The sequence below is a fragment of the Anser cygnoides genome, chromosome 7 (assembly GCF_040182565.1).
Source record: "Anser cygnoides isolate HZ-2024a breed goose chromosome 7, Taihu_goose_T2T_genome, whole genome shotgun sequence".
NCBI classification, from domain to species: Eukaryota; Metazoa; Chordata; class Aves; order Anseriformes; family Anatidae; genus Anser; species Anser cygnoides.
In genome coordinates this window covers 4,672,099-4,690,000 of record NC_089879.1, presented here as the reverse complement: position 1 = coordinate 4,690,000, position 17,902 = coordinate 4,672,099, and the positions used below count along the sequence as shown (strand labels likewise).

The following is a 17,902-nucleotide window of genomic DNA, read 5'->3' as shown; positions in this document are numbered from 1 at the left end:
CAATTAGTCCATTAATGAGTCTATCAAGTAGTTAAGTAGTTAAAGATTATGCCGCTGGTCTGGGTAACAGTCGTCATCTCGCTATACCTAATTATATTATAAGTACTTTATTCAATATACCAGACATAATATGGTGACTTGGAGTTAATGAAAATGTCATTTTAAAACGTCTTGACATTTGTCTCTATTGATTTGTATATTTCCATCTCATTCTTTGCTTTCCCTGATTTGATTTTTTTGGGGGTATGTTTCAGGAGAGGGGGAGCGACGGCACCGGGAGGAGGCGGGGAGGAGGAAACCACGGCGGAGCTGGGACCCCCCCCGGTGCTGCGGGAGGGGGGCTCCGCCTCGTCCCGTCGGGGCACGTCGGGGTTAACGCCCCGGGGGGCTCGGCCCCACGCGTGTTTTGGGTGCCCCCGGGGCTTCGGCAACGCCTGGGTGGCTCCGGGATGCTGCGGCGAGAGGCAAAGCTCGCCCCGTTTGGGTGACCCCCTCCGTTCCCCAGCTTCCCGGGGTGGGGGGGGGGGATCAGGGGGAGGCAGCCGTCGGGGCTGCCCACCCCCAGCCCCGGGCAGCCGTCGGGGCTCGGCCTGCCCTTTATCGCCGCCCGGGGGAAGAGCCCCGGAGTCCCGACAAAGTTGATTTGGGATCGCGGGAGGACGGCCCCTTCCCCTGCGGCCCCCCCCCCCCCCCCGGCTCGCAGACCCCGGGAAGCCGGCGCGGGAGGCTTCTCCTCAAACATTTGCAGCAGCCGCGGCGCAAAACGGGATTTGTCGGCTCCTTCCCGGTCCGCCCCGTAACCTTATCGCCGTTATTATTATTTTTCCTTCACTCCGATGAACAGCAGGGTAAAGACCCCCGGCCGGACCCCCGACGGCACCCGCAAGCCGCCCATCCCCGCGTCCCCCTCTCCCCCCCGTCGGGGGGCGCGGAGGCCCGGCGGGCTCCGAGGAGCCCCGCAGCCGGGGGGGGGGGCCCCCCAGCCCCTTTCCCTCCCGGCCCCCCCGGCCCCCCCCGGCCCCCCGCGGCTTTCCAAACTTTCCGCGGCCGCCGTCGCCGCCGTGATTGGCGCTGCGGAGGCCACCTCCATGCAAATGAAGCCCCGCCGCCCGCCGCCCGCGGATCAATAGGGACGCGGGGGAAGGAGCATGCAGTCCGCCTGGGCAGGCGCGGGGAGAGCCGGCAAAGGCACGCCGAAAACCCCCCCAAAAGAAACCCCCCGGCAGCCCGGAGCGGGCTCCCGGCTCCCCCTCACCCCCCCTCTCCCGCATCCGCCGGCCCCCCGAGCTCCTCTAAAGCGAGAGCTTTCCTCCTCTTATTTCTTATGAACCCAGGATGAGCAGCAAAGAAGACCCGAGCAAGTGCTGCCCGGCCGCTGCTCCCGTCTCCAGTTTCACCATCCAGTCCATCCTGGGCAGCGGCGGCACCGACGGCCCCCGGGCGGCCGGCGCCAAGGCTGCGGCTTGGCCCCCCCGCGCCAGGAACCCGTCCCTCTCCTCGGACGAAGAGGAGCCCGACGAGAGCTGGAAACACCGCGGCTGCTTCTGCCCCGAAGCTCACGGCCCCGCCGAAACGTGCCCCAAGCACCGGCCCGTCGGCTTCACCTGCCTCAGTGAGTACCGGGGAACCTCGACGGCGCGGCCGGGGCCTCCCCGCCCGGCCCTCGACGGGGGGGGGGGGGGGGGGGGGGGGGGGACGGGGACACGGCCGCAGTCCCGCTGCTTTCGGGGCAAAACGGATTTGCGGCGTCCTTGGCCGAGGGGGGAAGGAGCCCTCTTCCTCCTCCTTCTCCTCCTCCTCCTCCTTGCCGCCCCGGCCGGGGTATTTCTCCCCTCCCCGGCGAAGGGGCGCGCTCGATGTGACGGATAACGCTCGTTTGCTCACATTCGGCTTATTTACAGCGCTCGGGGAAGGGGAAGGAAGGCGTTTGTTTTCAGCATTATTTCTGGCTAAACGGCCTGTGAAATGCAGGGCTGTAAAGTCAAACCTGCCGGCTCGCGGCGGGAAGGGAGGCAGCCCTAGCCTGGCACCCAGCTGCCTTCGGCGGGGCGGGCGTATCCACCCCTCTGTTCACCCCTCCGTCCCTTCATCCACCCCTCCGTCCCTTCATCCACCCCTCCACACCTTCTTTCATCCCTTCTTTCATCCCTCCATCCATCCTCCCACCCCTCCATCCCTCCTTCCACCCCTCCATCCCTCCGTCCCTATGATGACAGCACATCTATAGGACAGCCTCTGACGGCTTCCCCGGCATTGCTACCGTTTATTTTTCCGCCCCCGGGACCGGGGACAGCGGCTGCTCGCCCGGGGCTCCTCTCGCCCCTCAGCCGTCGGGGGTGGGGGGAGGCACCGGTGCCGTCCACCGTGCGACCCCCGCGCTGTGGCTCTGTTGCAGGCAGCAGCAAGGGGAGCGGAGCGGCGGCGGGCAGCGCGGAGCGGCCGCCTTTCCTCTCGCCCTCGCAGCAGGACTTTAAGGAGGAGAAGGAGAAGCCGCTGGGACCCCCCTCGCCTTCCTGCGGGGACCGGCAGCGAGACGGCGGGGACCGGCAGGCCGGAGCCGCCAAGAAGAAGACGCGCACGGTGTTCAGCCGCAGCCAGGTGTACCAGCTGGAGTCCACCTTCGACATGAAGCGCTACCTGAGCAGCTCGGAGCGGGCCTGCCTGGCCTCCAGCCTGCAGCTCACCGAGACCCAGGTGAAGACGTGGTTCCAGAACCGCCGCAACAAGTGGAAGCGGCAGCTCTCGGCCGAGCTGGAGGCGGCCAACATGGCGCACGCCTCGGCTCAGACTCTGGTGGGGATGCCGCTGGTGTTCAGGGACAATTCGCTCCTCAGGGTGCCGGTGCCACGCTCCCTCGCCTTCCCTGCGCCCCTCTACTACCCCGGCAGCAACCTCTCGGCCTTACCGCTCTACAACCTCTACAACAAGATCGAGTACTGAGCGCCTCCCGCCCCGTCGGGGGCTTGGGGACAGGGGGCTCCAGGCCGGGGGGCTCCTGGCAGGGGGGCTCCAGGCACAAGGGGTCGGGGCTGGGGGGCTCCACGACCCCCCCCCCTCCCAGCTCCGTTTCCCCCGGGGGAGCTCAGAGAGGAACGAAATGGGGGGCCCCGACGGGGCGCAAGCGGCCTGACCCGGCCTCACGGCCCCTGCGCGCCCCCCCCCCCCCTCCCTCCGCCGTCCTGCCACTTGAAAAGAAAATTAATTATTAAAAACTAAAAAAAAAAAAAAAGCGTTATTTCAGATCTGTACATATTTTTAAAGGAAATAAAACGTTTTAAGCCTCGTTTGTAAATTTGCCAGCTCCCCACCGCGTGTTTCCGAAGCGCTGGGGGGGGGGGGGGGGGAAGCGGGCATGGCTCGGGGGGGGGGTTGGCAGGGGGGGAGTGGGAGAGAAAAACAGAAAATGAACAAAAAAATAGAGAAATAAATGAAAAAAGGGCTGGAGGAAGAAGTAAGGTGAGGGGGCTGCCAAGGGGTGGAAGCGAGAAGGGACGAGGGGCGCTTCTTTCCCTACAGGGATCCGTGTTATGAACTGCTAATCCTGGTCTGTAAAGCTCGTAAATATCGTAAAAAAAATATCGAAAATATGGGAAAAGCCGTAAATATCGTAACAAATATCGTGAATATCGTTAAGATACCGTAAATATACTAAGAAAAATCATAAAAATCCTAAGGAAATTTGTAAATATCGTAAGAAAATTCGTAAATATCGTCGGAAATATTATAGATAGCGTAAGAACTATTATAAATACGGTAGGAAATATTATAAATATCGTGAGAAATATCGTAAATATCGCAAATATCGGCTCGGGCCGGGGGGCCGGGGGGCCGGGGGGCCGGGGTCCTGCTTTCGGCCTCCCCCCCCGCCGCCTCTCCCGCAGATGGGGCCGGGCCGGGCGGGCCGCGGCCCCGCGGACTACACTCCCCAGCATGCCCCGCAGCGGGGCGCCGCGCTGCGCGCGCTTCCGCCTTTCGAATAGGCCAATGGGGAGGGGTCCGCGGCGGTGCGCGTGCGCAGAATTGCGGCGGCGGCAGTTGCGGGCGGTGAGGTGCGGGAGGGAGCGGGAGCGGGCCGCGGGGCCCGGGGAGGGGGGGCCGGGGCCGGGGCCGGGGCCGGGGCCGGGGCCTCGGGGGGCCTGGGTTCCGGGCTTCGGGGCCCATCGGGGGCCTCGGTGCCCGCCGCCGGGTCCCGTCGCGTTCCTGCGGAGGCGGAGCGGGCGCCGCGGCCTGCGCAGGGCCCGTCCCTGCCGGCCGCCCCCCCCTCACCCCGCTCGTTCCCCGCAGCTCCCGAGCAGCGCCTGGGCACCGGCACCGCGACAGCGCCTCGCAGCTGCACGAAGGAGCGGCCGCGGCGGCGGCGGCGAGAGGAGCCGGGCACTATGAAAACGGTACTGGAGGCCCGGGGAGGGCACCGCGCGGAGCTGCCGCCCGGCCCGGAGGGGCTGTGGGGGTGGGGGGGCGGCGGATTGAACCCTCTGCTTAAATCAGCGCCGGTTCCGCGCGCCGTTCGTGTAAAGCCGGCGTTAGGAACCGTCTGCCGTGCTCGGGACGGGGGTCAGGGCTCGGCTGGGGGAGGGGGGGGGACGGCGCTTACTGCTCCGTGGAAGTCGGACTCCGGGTAAGATGCGTTTCTGAAAACCGTGCGATTTTTGTGTGATTTTTTTTTTTAAGGTAGGTAACAGGTGTGGTGTCTTTACATTCTGATTTTGTTAACTTGGTTTTTTTTTTTTTTTTCTGGATTGAAAATAGCTCCAGGGTCTCTCATGTGACTACCTTCGCTCCCTCGAGCACTGCTTTTTGTTTGCTTTTTAGACGGTTTATAACCGTTGTACCAAGAGCCTCAAACACTCATTTGTTAAATTTTCTGTTGAGTAGACGAGGCTATTAGCATGTCCGTAAAAGTTCCCCCAGTCCTTGATTCCTGTAGCTTTTGTGTCTTTGCAAATCCAGCTGAAATTATCAGTGATGTACATTTAATTGCTCAAAGAGTAACAAAGATGCTGATGAATCCTTTACTAGCGTTCATATGTCAGTATGTGCGCTGGACTCTCCAGCACGTGTGTCTTTTGGCCAAGTACTTCCAATGCAGAGCTGTAAAAAGGGATTAAGAATGTAGTTTTTATTTCCTGTTCTTAAGAGTGCTTATACTCACACCTCACGTTTGAGTAGTTGTACTGTGGATTTCTGTCTCTCTCTTTTTTTTTTTTTTTAAGGATGTCTTTACCAAAGTTTCCCCTCTGGAATTTTTTGCAGTGTAAGAGTGTACAGTGCTTACGTTATTGTACAGCTTGATGGTTGTTGCTGGCAATCATAGTGCGCTACATTTGAACCTCATCTTATTTCATCTACTCGGTCTCTCTTAATTTTCATTCTCAGTGGTCTAATCTCACCTCTGCATTTGTACACAGAAAATCAGGAGCGATAGCGTTACAGAAAGTCAGAGCTAATTCACTTCTCCGCCCTTTTTGAGAAAAGCAAATGTGCTGTTAAGGCCTTAGAAAGCATTTTAAAAGGTTTGGAGGCTTTGTTGGTGTGCACGTAATGAACAGTTTCTTCACCCAGAACGCTTGTAAGGTCTGCACTGCCTTACCAGCTGACAGGTGCTGCTTGTAGCCTCAGCTCTCCTTTCTGATTTTTTTTTTTTGTGTGTATTTGTGGGTATACAACTAACTCGTCCTGCATGAACTGTGTGATGATTGCCTTCAGAGTCATCGATCTGTCAGTAAATTGTTGATCTCTTTCTCCTATTACATCACATTTACATACTTGCTCTACATTTTGGTATCTCACAAAGCATAGCTTTCCTCTGTCATATTACTTTTTTTAACCTAATTTAGACAGGAAAAAAAAATCTTAAAGCTGTTCAGTGAAAGTATTTTGTAGCACTTAAGGAAGCTGAAGTACTGGAAGGTTACAGAAAACCAGAAACTATTTGACGTTTTGTCCAACTGCGGTTCTTGGAAGTTCAGGAAAGTCACACAGAATCAGGGACGCTTTTTGTTGGAGTTTTCAAATCAGATTCCTTCCTGCCTGCATGTTGTTTTTTAAAGTAACTTCCCCAGTCTCAGAATAATCTATAAATACTTTTAAAAATATATATATAACCACCTAAACAGTGTAGTGGGAGGGGGAATATATGGCGATATTATATATCTAAACTTATAGGTAAACAGTACAAAACGCTTATGATTATTATTCTATGGTACACTTGATATTTAAACTTTAAAGTTCTTTGTGTGGGGAGGAATGTATTGAGGTCTTGGACAGTGATAAGCATCCTCAATTTTAGAGGGTTTGTCAGCAATCTGTGTGTTCTGCACTTTGTGTAAAGACTAACAGCTTTCCAGGTTTCCTTTAAATTAGCTTCAAGATGCAGCCGTAAGCTAACTAACTCTCTGGGCTTACTTTCTTGTTACCACTAAAATATATCTGTGCTTTACTGTCTTCAGATGACTGGATCGAACGAGTTCAAGCTAAATCAAACTCCAGATGATGGCATTTCATCAGTCAAGTTCAGTCCAAATACATCCCAGTTTCTGCTTGTTTCGTCCTGGGACACCACTGTCCGTCTCTATGATGTTCCTGCCAACACCATGCGGCTCAAATACCAGCATTCAGGAGCTGTCCTTGACTGCGCCTTTTATGTAAGTGCATGTTATTTTATCTTATTTTATAAATTTACGGTGCACGTGGCAAACTGTTAGTCTGTGAAATTAAAGGCATACTTCTACCTGAAAACTAGGTCTAAAAGAATAGTTTGCTTCTGCTGATTATTCTTTTAACAGACATGTTTGTTCTAAATATATACATTTCCTGCGAAGGACGCAGGCACACAATTTACTTCTCGTAGAAGTGGCAGACAAAAGTAAGTTCAGCTGGTTTATGCTGTTTTTCCACTGAGGTAGTAAATTGTTTGCATGTTTCTTACAAAGAGTAATACGTACCCAGAAATTGTTATTCACACTGAATGCCCACGGCCAATTACTCTTATCTTTTTAACCTTCTCATACTGGGCTGTTTTGGAAACACAGCAATGTTCCAAATGAGCCATTGAACTTGAAACATGTTTCAGAATGTTTTTTTAGTTAATGAGTGGCATTGATTTCGCTTATTACTTATTATGTATAATAACATGAAATGGAATGTTTTGAACAGCATTTTTTTTTTTTCTCAGTGTTCTGGAATGTCCTCCAATGACTTCATCTTTACGTGTTACTAAACGTTTTAAGGATCAATTTAAAATTTAACTGTGCTTTTTCCACTTAACATTTTGTCACGTAGCTAGAATCACACTGTGGGTCAACACACAGGTTCTCAAATGGTTTATAGTTTCCCAAAACTCTTGCAAACAATTCCTTTTTTGAATGTGCCTAGGCGATTAAATGTACAGCGGCCAAGGAAACTTAATGCATATCATAAGGTGAATTTTTTTTTTTTTTTGCTTAATAGGATCCTACCCATGCCTGGAGTGGAGGATTAGATCAGCAACTGAAAATGCACGATCTAAACACGGACCAAGGTGAGCAGATTGAATTTTGTAAATCGTCTCTTTGAAACAACTGACCTGAGCTTCAGATTGACATACTTACAAGAATGAAACGTTTGTTTTTTTTTTTTTTAAGAGATATTTGCTTTAAGTAGTAGCTGTTTAGTTATTTATTAATAATCCTCTTGGTTTAAGTTGTCATTGTGCTCAGGAGTCACACAGCCCTTTCTGATTGCCATGGTAAATCTGTCAAGGGCACTGAACAAGGCAGCGTTTCTTACTGTGTAATTGAAGATTGTGTTGTAACATCTTTAACAGAAGGGCTGGAACTAAACATTTCTGGTGATTAATATTAATTGAGGTATTTTGCATGCGTTTTTTTTTTTTTTTTTTTTTACCTAATTTTAAGATGAAAATGGAAAGGAAGGAAACAGTTATCTACTCATCCTGCTGATGGTTCGTGGCATTTCCTTCCTAGTGCCATCTAGCAGGATGGCAGGGTTTGGTGCTTTGCCAGAAAGTTTGGTAGGTGCTTGTTACAGGACATCTTGAATGGGATTTCTGGTTATCATATCCTGCTCTGTTGTAGGTCAGTGTGTCTCACATTGGGGCAATGAGTTGAGCTGTCCTAAAACTGAGCATGTTATTTTTTTAAAGGCTCGTAGTTAGACAAAATGGCAAAAAGAACATAAAGCTTTTGCTTTTTCAGACTTCATGACCTTATATTACATTCTTCTTTAGCAAAGCACAGTGCCTCATTGTTGAAAAATATGGAGCTAGTTTGTCTAACTTTTTTTTTTATGTGTAAACGCATGAAAGAGAAAAGCACTTACCAGCCTGATACAAATGTAGTTGCTAGAATAGCCAATAGCCAGGCTTCACAACTTACGTGCAAAGTAAAGTAACAAGAAAAAAAAGTTAATTTTAGTATAGGTGACTTACTAGAGGTGTTTATATTTACCACAAATTAATAAAAATATTAAATCACTTTATTTTGTCATAACATTAATATATACACAAGTTTAAATTGATTTCTATGTTAGTGTCTGCATCACAAGTGGTGATATTTGATACTAAACTATTCTGTCTACCTCTGAAGATCTTTGTGTGGCTGCCTAAAATTCTTAATATCTTTTCACAATCTCAAAAGACATAAGCTTAAATTTAAACATTTTTGATGTTTGCAAAAATTTGTGCTTCTGAAGGTTGAACCATCTTTAAAGCAGCTCCTAGCATTTCACTACATCCATGGTAATGCCAGAAAATAGCACTTTTGTACTGCAGTAATATGTACATTAAAAAAAAAAGTCTTTATTCTGACTTCTTCTGGAGCCAGTGAAGTTACTTGAAGTTGTATTTTCTTACAGAAAACCTTGTTGGTGGCCATGACGCACCTATCCGATGTGTTGAGTATTGCCCAGAAGTGAATGTCATGGTGACTGGAAGCTGGGATCAAACAGTTAAGCTGTGGGATCCCAGAACACCTTGTAATGCAGGAACCTTCTCTCAGCCAGAAAAGGTATGGATTGGATACTGCATCCCAGGTCAAGTGTTCAATAATATATCCAGGGAGTGGTTGTCATACAGGAGACCATACAAGGCGTGCTCTTAAACTGAGCTCAATTTGAAAAGTTACTTCTAAACTTTTCAAATTCTAGATTTAGAAGTAACTTTTCAAATGTGTAAATTAGCATGTAAATGTTGCATTTAAAATATTAATATCCAGAATATATTACAATTTTAGGTTAAGGCTTTATGCTTTCATCAGTAGGAGCAAAACTTAATTCTTAGCACTCCCCGGATAGAAAAAAAATCTTACAAACTTGTTTTAAATTGAGGAGAGAAATCCTAACAAAACCAGCATCTGAAACTGAGGCAGCCATTGATAATTCTTGTCTTACCTTGATAATTGTTGGCTTGAGTGTTATAATGCACACTCTAATGTGCACTCAGCATTAAGACTTTTAGTCATCTGGTCCAATTGCTTTGAAATGTGTGTAGAGGTACAGTAGGAAGGTGGTTTTTTTTTTTTTCCTGAAATAAAAATTTGATTTCTGGCTAGTACTCAGAAGTTGAATTGAAATTGCTTGTTTGTAATTTACCTGTCGTTGCAATAATGTCTAGTAAATTCAGACATTCGTCTAATAATAAAATCCTCTGTGCTAAGGAGAGACGAAGAGAAGTAAAATATAATTTCTTAAACTTTTTTTAATGCTGATATGGTTTGCTAATCTTTATACTACTTATAGTACTGTCACTGAAAGAATTGTAGAAAAAAATTCTTGATTTTTCTCTTAGCTTCCAAAACACAGGGTGGCTTGCTGGTTAATTTTGCACGTGAATATTTTTTGCCTGTACCTTTTTTAAAATTTTACTGAGCTCTGTCACAACGTATTGTCAAGTGATAGGAGCCATCCTTACGTTCCCTATTGCATCTAAAGAGCTATTACTTTTGTCACAACATAGCTGAATCTACTTCTGGCAAGACCTTTGTTCAGAATAAAGTAATTGCATTATTTCTAGTTTTGATTTATAGTTGTATGTAGCATGTAAAGAACTGTGATGAATTGCCGACAGAATATCGTATAACGGACAGCCACAGTGAATCAAGCTGCTTATTGGCTCAGCGAGGTTCATTATGTCATTTTTTTAATACCGCCTTTGATAAATGTGTACACCTACTCAACTGCATGACAATGGCTTCATTTGATTGATGATTGTGTGGTGTAGAAAGAATACTTGCTGTACAGGTGTGACATCAAGTTTGTAAAGAAGATTTAAGATATTTAATGTTCTTATGCCTTTGTTTCTGTACGTGTACAAACATTTTGTTTATATGATAACATTTTTGGATAAATTTTTACGTCAACAACAAGGGAGATTTGAAAATGTTAGTATTTAACTACTGTTAGCTTAAAGTCTTCGTTTTATATATATAAATGGGGTTTGGCAATTGGGGTCATCAGAAATTCTAGGCAACTCTTACATAAGCATTTAAGACGTTTCTTATCTTCAGACATCAGTCTTGAGAGGGAAATTCAATAATTGCAGTTTGTTTAGAGCAGTAATGCAAGCCTAGTGAATGTAGATTGGTTAAAAGGAGTTTTTTTGTATATGTGGATCTGTCAAATAGTCAATAGCTTCGTATTTTTTTATTATAAATTGCCCAAAATGTTTATAGTACACCAAGAAACAAGTTGTTTTTTCTAATATTTCGGTGTAGTCTTGCCAGAACCAAATAGCTTTGTTGGACTTTATCAGAGAACCAGAAAGTGAAACTATGTGCTTGAGTTAAATTGTACGAGTACATGCCAAAGGTAAATCGAATCCTTCTGGCAGGATACCAGATCTTTTATGCTTTTCATTCTTCTTCAGAGGTATATACAGTATCTGTTGCCTATGTATTCAGCTGTATTAGATCACTTTGCAAAAGCTTGTCCTGATAGCGTGCTCTTGTGAGCAGCTCAGTGGCAGGACAGCAGGGAGTAGCTGGATTCCATCTTGCTTGTGTATCAACAATTGGTCATTTGGTAGTACAGAGTTTTTGACTGTTGTTTTTTTTAACTTAGATTAACAACGTCCCAAGTAAGACTTGGAAATGGAATGATTTATAGGCTGGATATTTTCATGGGATCTTTGAGAAATTAGAATTAGAACCTCTGAGCCAATTTTTGGGATAGAGCAAAAATTCAAAGCTGTGTGTTGCTGTTTCTTTATAAAAAACGGGTATCAAGCATATTTCTTCAGTCAATTTCACTTAGCTTTACTGAAGTATGCAAACAACCATTTTTTAATGAATTCTTTGCAATTTATTTCTCTTTATTAACATGAAATACAGCTTGAAGCATTCTAAAAAGAGACAAAATTTCTAGATAGAGGAAAAACACAAAAATATGGTTTTGTAGGACTAAATTGTACAATCGTGATTGGATAGTGGATAATGCAAGCTGTGCATACCAAGCAAAGATAAAATCTGCACCTTCCTTATCACCCATTACTTTGTACGTATCATCTTCTTGCCCTGAATTATCCAATGAGTTTAATATTTATGTAATTTTTTAGGAAAACTTGAATAATACTGATTTCCCTTTTGAATTGTACATATATTTCTCTGTACGCATGTAGCATTTAGAATGTAATACCAACAAAAAGAAGAAATCTCATTGTGTGGAAGATTGTTTAGATATCAGAGTCTCCATATTGGTAATGTAATGAATGTGCTTGAAATTTAGAGTTTTACAAGTGCATATTCACAAAAAGATTTGTAAATCTTTTTTGCTGCTGTTGTTTTTGTAAATTAGTCTTATGTAGCATGATGCTGCATTGGGCTTGATTTTAAGGTATGTGCTAGGTGTAGAATTAAAGGTGTAAGATTTTGAAATGCTACATTTGCTTTTTAGTAAGTAACCAACTGCACACTAGTACAGTTTGTTCCAAATTTGTGTTACAAATTGAAGCAAAAGGGAAATTTCGAGCCACGCACTTTATTACACGTGTTACTTGTTTCCTGTATAGCATGTTGCTGACATCTTGCTGTGTATAATGAACGATGGATATCCAGATTAATAAGTGTTAAATATTGTCATTTTTTTCTGAAAAGGTGTACACGCTTTCTGTGTCTGGAGACAGACTAATTGTGGGGACTGCAGGTCGGAGAGTGCTGGTGTGGGATTTGCGGAACATGGGCTACGTTCAGCAGCGAAGAGAATCAAGTCTGAAGTATCAGACCCGCTGTATCAGAGCATTTCCAAATAAACAGGTATGGGAACCATCTCGACAATTATATTTCTGTGGAATGTTCTTCAGGAAAAATGGTGGCTCTTTTTTTTTTTTTAAGCTTCCTTGGTCTCTCATTTTAAAAATATTCCTGGTCTTCAAATTTCATAATCCAGTTTTGAGGAAAGAAAATGGTGTTGAGACTCCTTGCTCCAGGTAAACTTTTGGGAAGAATAGCATAGCTTTGGAATGTTTGCCTCTGACTTACCAGCGCATTATTTTCATATTTTCTTAGTTTTTGTCTCTTTTTTTCAAGTTGCTTATTTAATGCATTATGATGCTGATACATAGTCTTCCAAATTAAAAAACAAACAAACAAAAAAACTAAAATCCCCACAAAGTTGCAGTAGAAAAGATGAAGGCAGACTTGGTGGTTGCTCAACAGCCTTTATGCATTGTAGTCCTAGGTTCTTCAACAGGATGTGAACAGGGGCAGGATTAAAACTGTGAATGTGGATTTTTTTTGAATTTTCTCAAGTCTGACTGCGGCATGCACTTAAGAATCCATGTTCCATTATCTAGGGCAAATTGTACAGTTTAGAAGATCGTAGAGCTGTTCCATGCAGGTTAGCATGGAGTATCTGTGGTATTTCTAGCTTTTCTTTTTTTTTTTTTTTTTTTTTGAAGTAAAGCAAGATTTGCTTTTTCTGGCAAAAGCAAGAACTAATTTAGAAAAGAGTTTTCCAATGTGCGTGGTTCTGGTACAGACACTGGGAGACCTAGTTACTTGTTCTTGAACTGGCACGAACACTTTCCATTTTCAGTTCTAGTTGTAGTAAAACAAATTGATCTTCCAGATTATATTGTGCTGTGGATTTTGAAGAACCTTGCTGTAGCTAGATAGCATTATAATCCTCCTTCTAAAAAAGACCTATTATGGGCTTGAGTCAGAAGTTATAATAAAAGCATCTCAAGTTGCTCTAAGTCAGGGCTGTAATGAACTGGATGCGTGGACACCCTTATAATCAATGTCACCAAAAATACTATCGCAACTTGAAGCATTTAGTTTAATTCTCTGCACTAAATTTAATGTAATTCTGAAACAAAATAGTCTGAGTTTCTCTAATATTTAAGATATTTAGGCCCTGGAGGATAGGTGGACAAATGTTGGGAGGTTTTTAACTGTTAACGTATTTTTCCCATATCAACTTGCATTTGGATCGGCAGGGGTAACTAAAAGCCTTGCCATCAGCTTAAACATATGGTGCAATGAAAATCTCTTGGAAAGCTTTCTGCATTACTTCTCAGAAGCAGATTTTATTGCTGATGCCATGGATCTGTGGTAACAAAAAAAATCTTGTTATACACAATTTAAGACTATTTACTTGTCATTTACTTGAATTTAGAGGGTTATAAGGTAAGTTGTATGGCAGTCTTTTTCCACTTACGAAATTCTAAAATGCATATCAATTTTTTTTTTTGTAGGGTTATGTTTTGAGTTCTATTGAAGGTCGTGTTGCAGTGGAGTATTTGGATCCAAGTCCAGAAATACAGAAGAAGAAATACGCATTCAAATGTCATCGTTTGAAGGAGAATAACATCGAGCAGATTTATCCAGTTAATGCTATTTCTTTCCATAACGTCCACAACACGTTTGCTACAGGTAGAGCAGATACTCAGTTTTTTTGTAACACTTGCTTCAGTTCCTATAGTTCTGATTTACCAGGCCTTTACTTCATATGCCTTATTTATTAAGCCTTTGAATTGTATTCTTGCTTTGAGCATTTAATTTTTAAATTGTTTGATGTAGTGGGAGTTGATTCCTTTAACAGACATCAGGAAATACTCATTGTGCTCTCTACTAAATAATGTGACTGTATAATCCTGTGTTTTGACAGAGTAAGTCTGTGTAGTTTTCTTTTTTTCTTTAGTGTATCATTACTCTCCTTTTTTCCACTATGTCTCTACTGCTGTTCTCTCAATTATCATTTACAGTTTTTTAAAACATTATTTTTCAGGAGGTTCTGATGGATTTGTAAATATTTGGGATCCATTTAATAAAAAGCGTCTGTGTCAGTTCCATCGGTATCCCACGAGCATAGCATCACTTGCCTTCAGCAATGATGGAACTACCCTTGCAATAGCTTCTTCATATATGTATGAAATGGATGACATTGAACATCCTGAAGATGGTATCTATATTCGCCAAGTGACAGATGCAGAAACAAAACCTAAGTGAGTATGCTTCACCTGTATTTGAGCCTTTCTGAGCATTCATCCCAAGATTTATTAATTTTCCTAAATTCATGAATAGCATTATTGATGCCAGTAGATAGTGCAGCTTGACAGTAGGGTTGGTTTTGATTTTATCTTGTTCGCCCAAGCTTTCAATATCCGTAGGTTGATAGACGTCTGATGGATAAAATTGTGCCTAGTTGTTTAGTAGGAGAAGAATGTCAAACTCTTATCCTTTCTGAATAGGTGCTATTATATGAAGCTGTGGAGTTATTGCTAGCTCATTGCTTCAAGAATTAAGTGAAGAATTCAAGAATAATTTATTTGAGTAAATGTTACTGTGTTTGGATATTTGGAACTTAGAATTAATGAAATCTTTAGGTGCTGAGTATGCACCCAGCTGCCTCAGTCAGAAGTGAATCTAGCTACTGTGCTGGGAAGGCTGTGTAAAATCAAGGAATAGCTTTCTCGATTCCTGTGTACTGGAGTTGGCTGCAGCCCTCTGATAACACACTTTTCTATCATTGTTGCTGTCAAAATGGGGCAAGCTGATTGATGGAGGTAAAAGGTTTCTGTTAAGCTTGTTTTGGGATGAACGCTACATAGAAAAAAAAATGCCACCATGGCGCAGAATTACACTGCTTTTCATTATGCTAGTGCAGGGTAGGTGTTTTTATTTTCAAATCCATGCGGTTTGTTACCGGTTTTTTGTTTTGTTTTAGTACCCAAACCATCTTACGCTTTATCTGGTTGTCTCTGTTATCATCATAAGTAGCTACATCAGTAGACGTGCATAAGTGATCAAAGTTCTTTAATTTAAAACCAAGAATGTTTTTCCCCCCCTCCCCCAGTGACTTGCATATTGCTTCGGAGCAGCCATTTTCTCGCTATAGAGATGTGAGGTGAAAGTTACAAAGGAATAAATACGCCATCTCTACCTTGGAGATGTTTGTTTTAAAATGATTTTGATACTCATGGAAAAATGAATACATTGCTGTTCCAGTATTTATTTCTATGGCTTCCTCATTTAAAATAAATCCAAAGGTGATATTTCAGAGTCATTTTAAAGATCAGTTTGTATTTGTTACATACATTCGGGAGGGTTTCAGCAAAAAAGAGGTGATACAAGAATACTTGCTGCTGTTGGCCTTGTAATAGTAAGAGCTGCTTTCAGTTATTTTTGTTCATTGCTAGTTATGGTTGCTAATTCTGTAGATGCTTCATTCTGCCGTATGAGGAGGTTAATCTACAATTAAACAATATTTCCTCTTGGCCCTCCATTATTTTCTGAAACAGATGGTTCATCATTTCCTGGGCTGTTAAACACAGCAAGGTTAAGGTTAGACTCTTGGGAATCAACTAGTTTTGAATCTTATTAGGCTGTAGAAGGAAAACTAATAAGAATACTCCTTAATATCATTTTGTGACTGTAAACAATTATTTATTAGCAAACAATTGATCCCAGAAGGGCAAATTGTTTGAGTCAGTAATGAGCTGAGAAAAGACAGAACATATCTGTGTATTTGGAAAATAATTGTAACGTAATTGCAATGCATTTAGACAGGCATCTTTTTGGACCTGTTTCTATCTTTAAATGAATTTCTGAAAACATTAACAAGGTTTATATGCTTTTCTGACATTTATAAGTTGCTTGTGCCAACCTTAGGGCACTAAGAATGATGCATATATTTAAATGTTGCAGTAGTGTGTCATCTCTGTTTTATTCTAAAAATAAGTTACTTAACACAGAACGCTGGTAGTTTTAGTTGTTTCATAGTGATTTTTTTTTTGCATATTAAGTTGAATCATTTAATATTTCTGCACAGTGAATTGTTAAATGTATCAAGATGGTGCCATATGATATAAAGAAAACTTGGCAAGGTCAGGCTTTTGATGACCGATACAATACCTAATAATTTAGTACAATCTACGTATCTCTGCATTTTACATGTATTTCTGCATTTTAAAATGTTGAATGTTTTTCCTCCTTATGATTACTCTAAAAATTGCTTGCTGAAATGCATTTTTTCTTATTTCAGGTCTACTTAGACTTCTGGTGATCTCTTCTCTACAAAAGAGTTGCCCACCTGCTCCTAACAAGACTGAGCTAAAAGAATAGAAGTGGGAAGAATAGTCTATGTGCTGAAGTTGTTTTTGACAAAGAAATATTTGCTTGTATGTTGTACTGTGTCCTAATCCATTGTAACTTTCCTGCTTATAATTGTTTTCTTTATGTGCTGTCTTGTAGCTAAATCAGTTCAGAACTGTAGGTAACTTTGTGTATACCTTTATACAACTCAATGCATCTTGTAGTACCATTAATGATGAAAACTTGCAGTTGTCTTATTATTGCTCAATAAATATACTGAAGTTTTTGAAAATACATTGTGTAATCTTTTTATGAAGTATGTATTAAAGCCAAACCTTTAACCTACCAGAATTCTTAAGTTCTAGATATTTCTTATGGTAAATTTCTTAACCTTTCACGTTCTTCTAGTGAGACAAACTGGGATTACCTTCCTTCCCTGGGGATGTCAGCTCTCTAGGCAATGTTTCTACAGGGCCACAAAAGCCTGAATTTGTGTTAGGAGTAAGTAGTAGGTTATCTCAATGGCTTGATGGGTACTGGAGAACCGTTACCTATTTCTGGAGGAAAGAACTGAAACACATGGTACTTCTGGTTGTGTGTTTTTTTTTTTTCTCTTCACATACTACATAAAAGCCTAAAATTAATGATGCTTGGGGAAAAAATTGTGAGTAGAGGGAAACAAATGTAGAGTTTCAGCCTACAGTGGAGAGGTCTGCTCCAAGTCTGCCTGTCTGACCTGGTGCTCAGCATTTATGGAGCATCACAAGTGGAAAGGTAGAAAAGAAGCGGGTAAGAATGGATCTAAAAACCATGCAAGCGTGCTGTTTCCCTCAGTGTCTCATTTGCCACACACTAAGAAGTCTAATCTGTAATCAAAATAGCAAGATCATAGGCAGATCAAAATGTGACTCCTACATGAGGCTTATCAAAGATGATTAAGGTGTGGGTATTTTGGAATACCCACAGAGTAAAAGAATGAGTAAAGAATGGTCATTAGATTCATGCTACATTTCCAGTTTTGTCTGTTCTGAGATATCAGTGCCTGTATAGCCAGTGGGAGTACTTTATTACCTGCAAGAAAACAAACTTGTCAACAGAAGGAGTAACAGATCATTCCAAAGAAGGTGGTGAGGGAGAGGAAGCTGGACTCTGCAGAAAGCTAACAAGCTTGAGCTGTTACCTGGTAGAGATAGTAAATGAGTTATATGTGGAATTCTTTATAGTTCGTCATGAGCTAGAGATGAATTCCTTGATAGTATCAACTGCTTGTGATAGGTTTAAGAACATAAAGATCTTTTTCCTCAATTAAAATGCCCTCACTGCAGTAGCGCCCAGTCTTTGCTCTGCTAGATGTGCACCATCCCTATTTCTTCCAA

The 17,902-nt window shown here is 43.4% G+C and overlaps 2 protein-coding genes across 5 annotated transcripts in view; both read left to right on the top strand.

The window, feature by feature from the left end:
- Nucleotides 1-3,294, top strand: part of HMX2 (H6 family homeobox 2) — a 6,317-nt gene extending 3,023 nt beyond the window's left edge. Inside the window, exons 2-3 of one of the 2 annotated variants that reach the window (XM_067000424.1) lie at nucleotides 1,335-1,612; nucleotides 2,396-3,294. In XM_067000424.1, the coding sequence (XP_066856525.1) occupies nucleotides 1,336-1,612; nucleotides 2,396-2,940 (822 nt within the window). In that variant the 5' untranslated portion in view covers nucleotide 1,335 and the 3' untranslated portion in view covers nucleotides 2,941-3,294. Of the gene's footprint in view, nucleotides 1-695; nucleotides 1,613-2,395 lie in introns of those variants that run through there. The other variant, XM_067000425.1, reaches the window with a different exon arrangement.
- Nucleotides 3,295-3,933: 639 nt separating this feature from the next.
- Nucleotides 3,934-16,818, top strand: BUB3 (BUB3 mitotic checkpoint protein). Of its 3 annotated transcripts, none has more exons than XM_048058476.2 (9): nucleotides 3,938-4,049; nucleotides 4,285-4,388; nucleotides 6,450-6,644; nucleotides 7,450-7,519; nucleotides 8,854-9,005; nucleotides 12,087-12,245; nucleotides 13,688-13,865; nucleotides 14,221-14,437; nucleotides 16,477-16,818. In XM_048058476.2, the coding sequence occupies exons 2-9, from the start codon at nucleotides 4,380-4,382 to the stop codon at nucleotides 16,484-16,486; spliced, it is 990 nt and encodes a 329-aa protein (XP_047914433.1). In that variant the 5' UTR covers nucleotides 3,938-4,049; nucleotides 4,285-4,379; the 3' UTR covers nucleotides 16,487-16,818. The 3 variants fall into 3 exon arrangements, with proteins under 3 accessions (XP_047914451.1, XP_047914433.1, XP_047914442.1); XM_048058485.2 differs by having other exon boundaries at nucleotides 4,026-4,044; XM_048058494.2 differs by lacking the exon at nucleotides 16,477-16,818 and having other exon boundaries at nucleotides 3,934-4,049; nucleotides 14,221-14,441.
- Nucleotides 16,819-17,902: the final 1,084 nt, after the last annotated feature.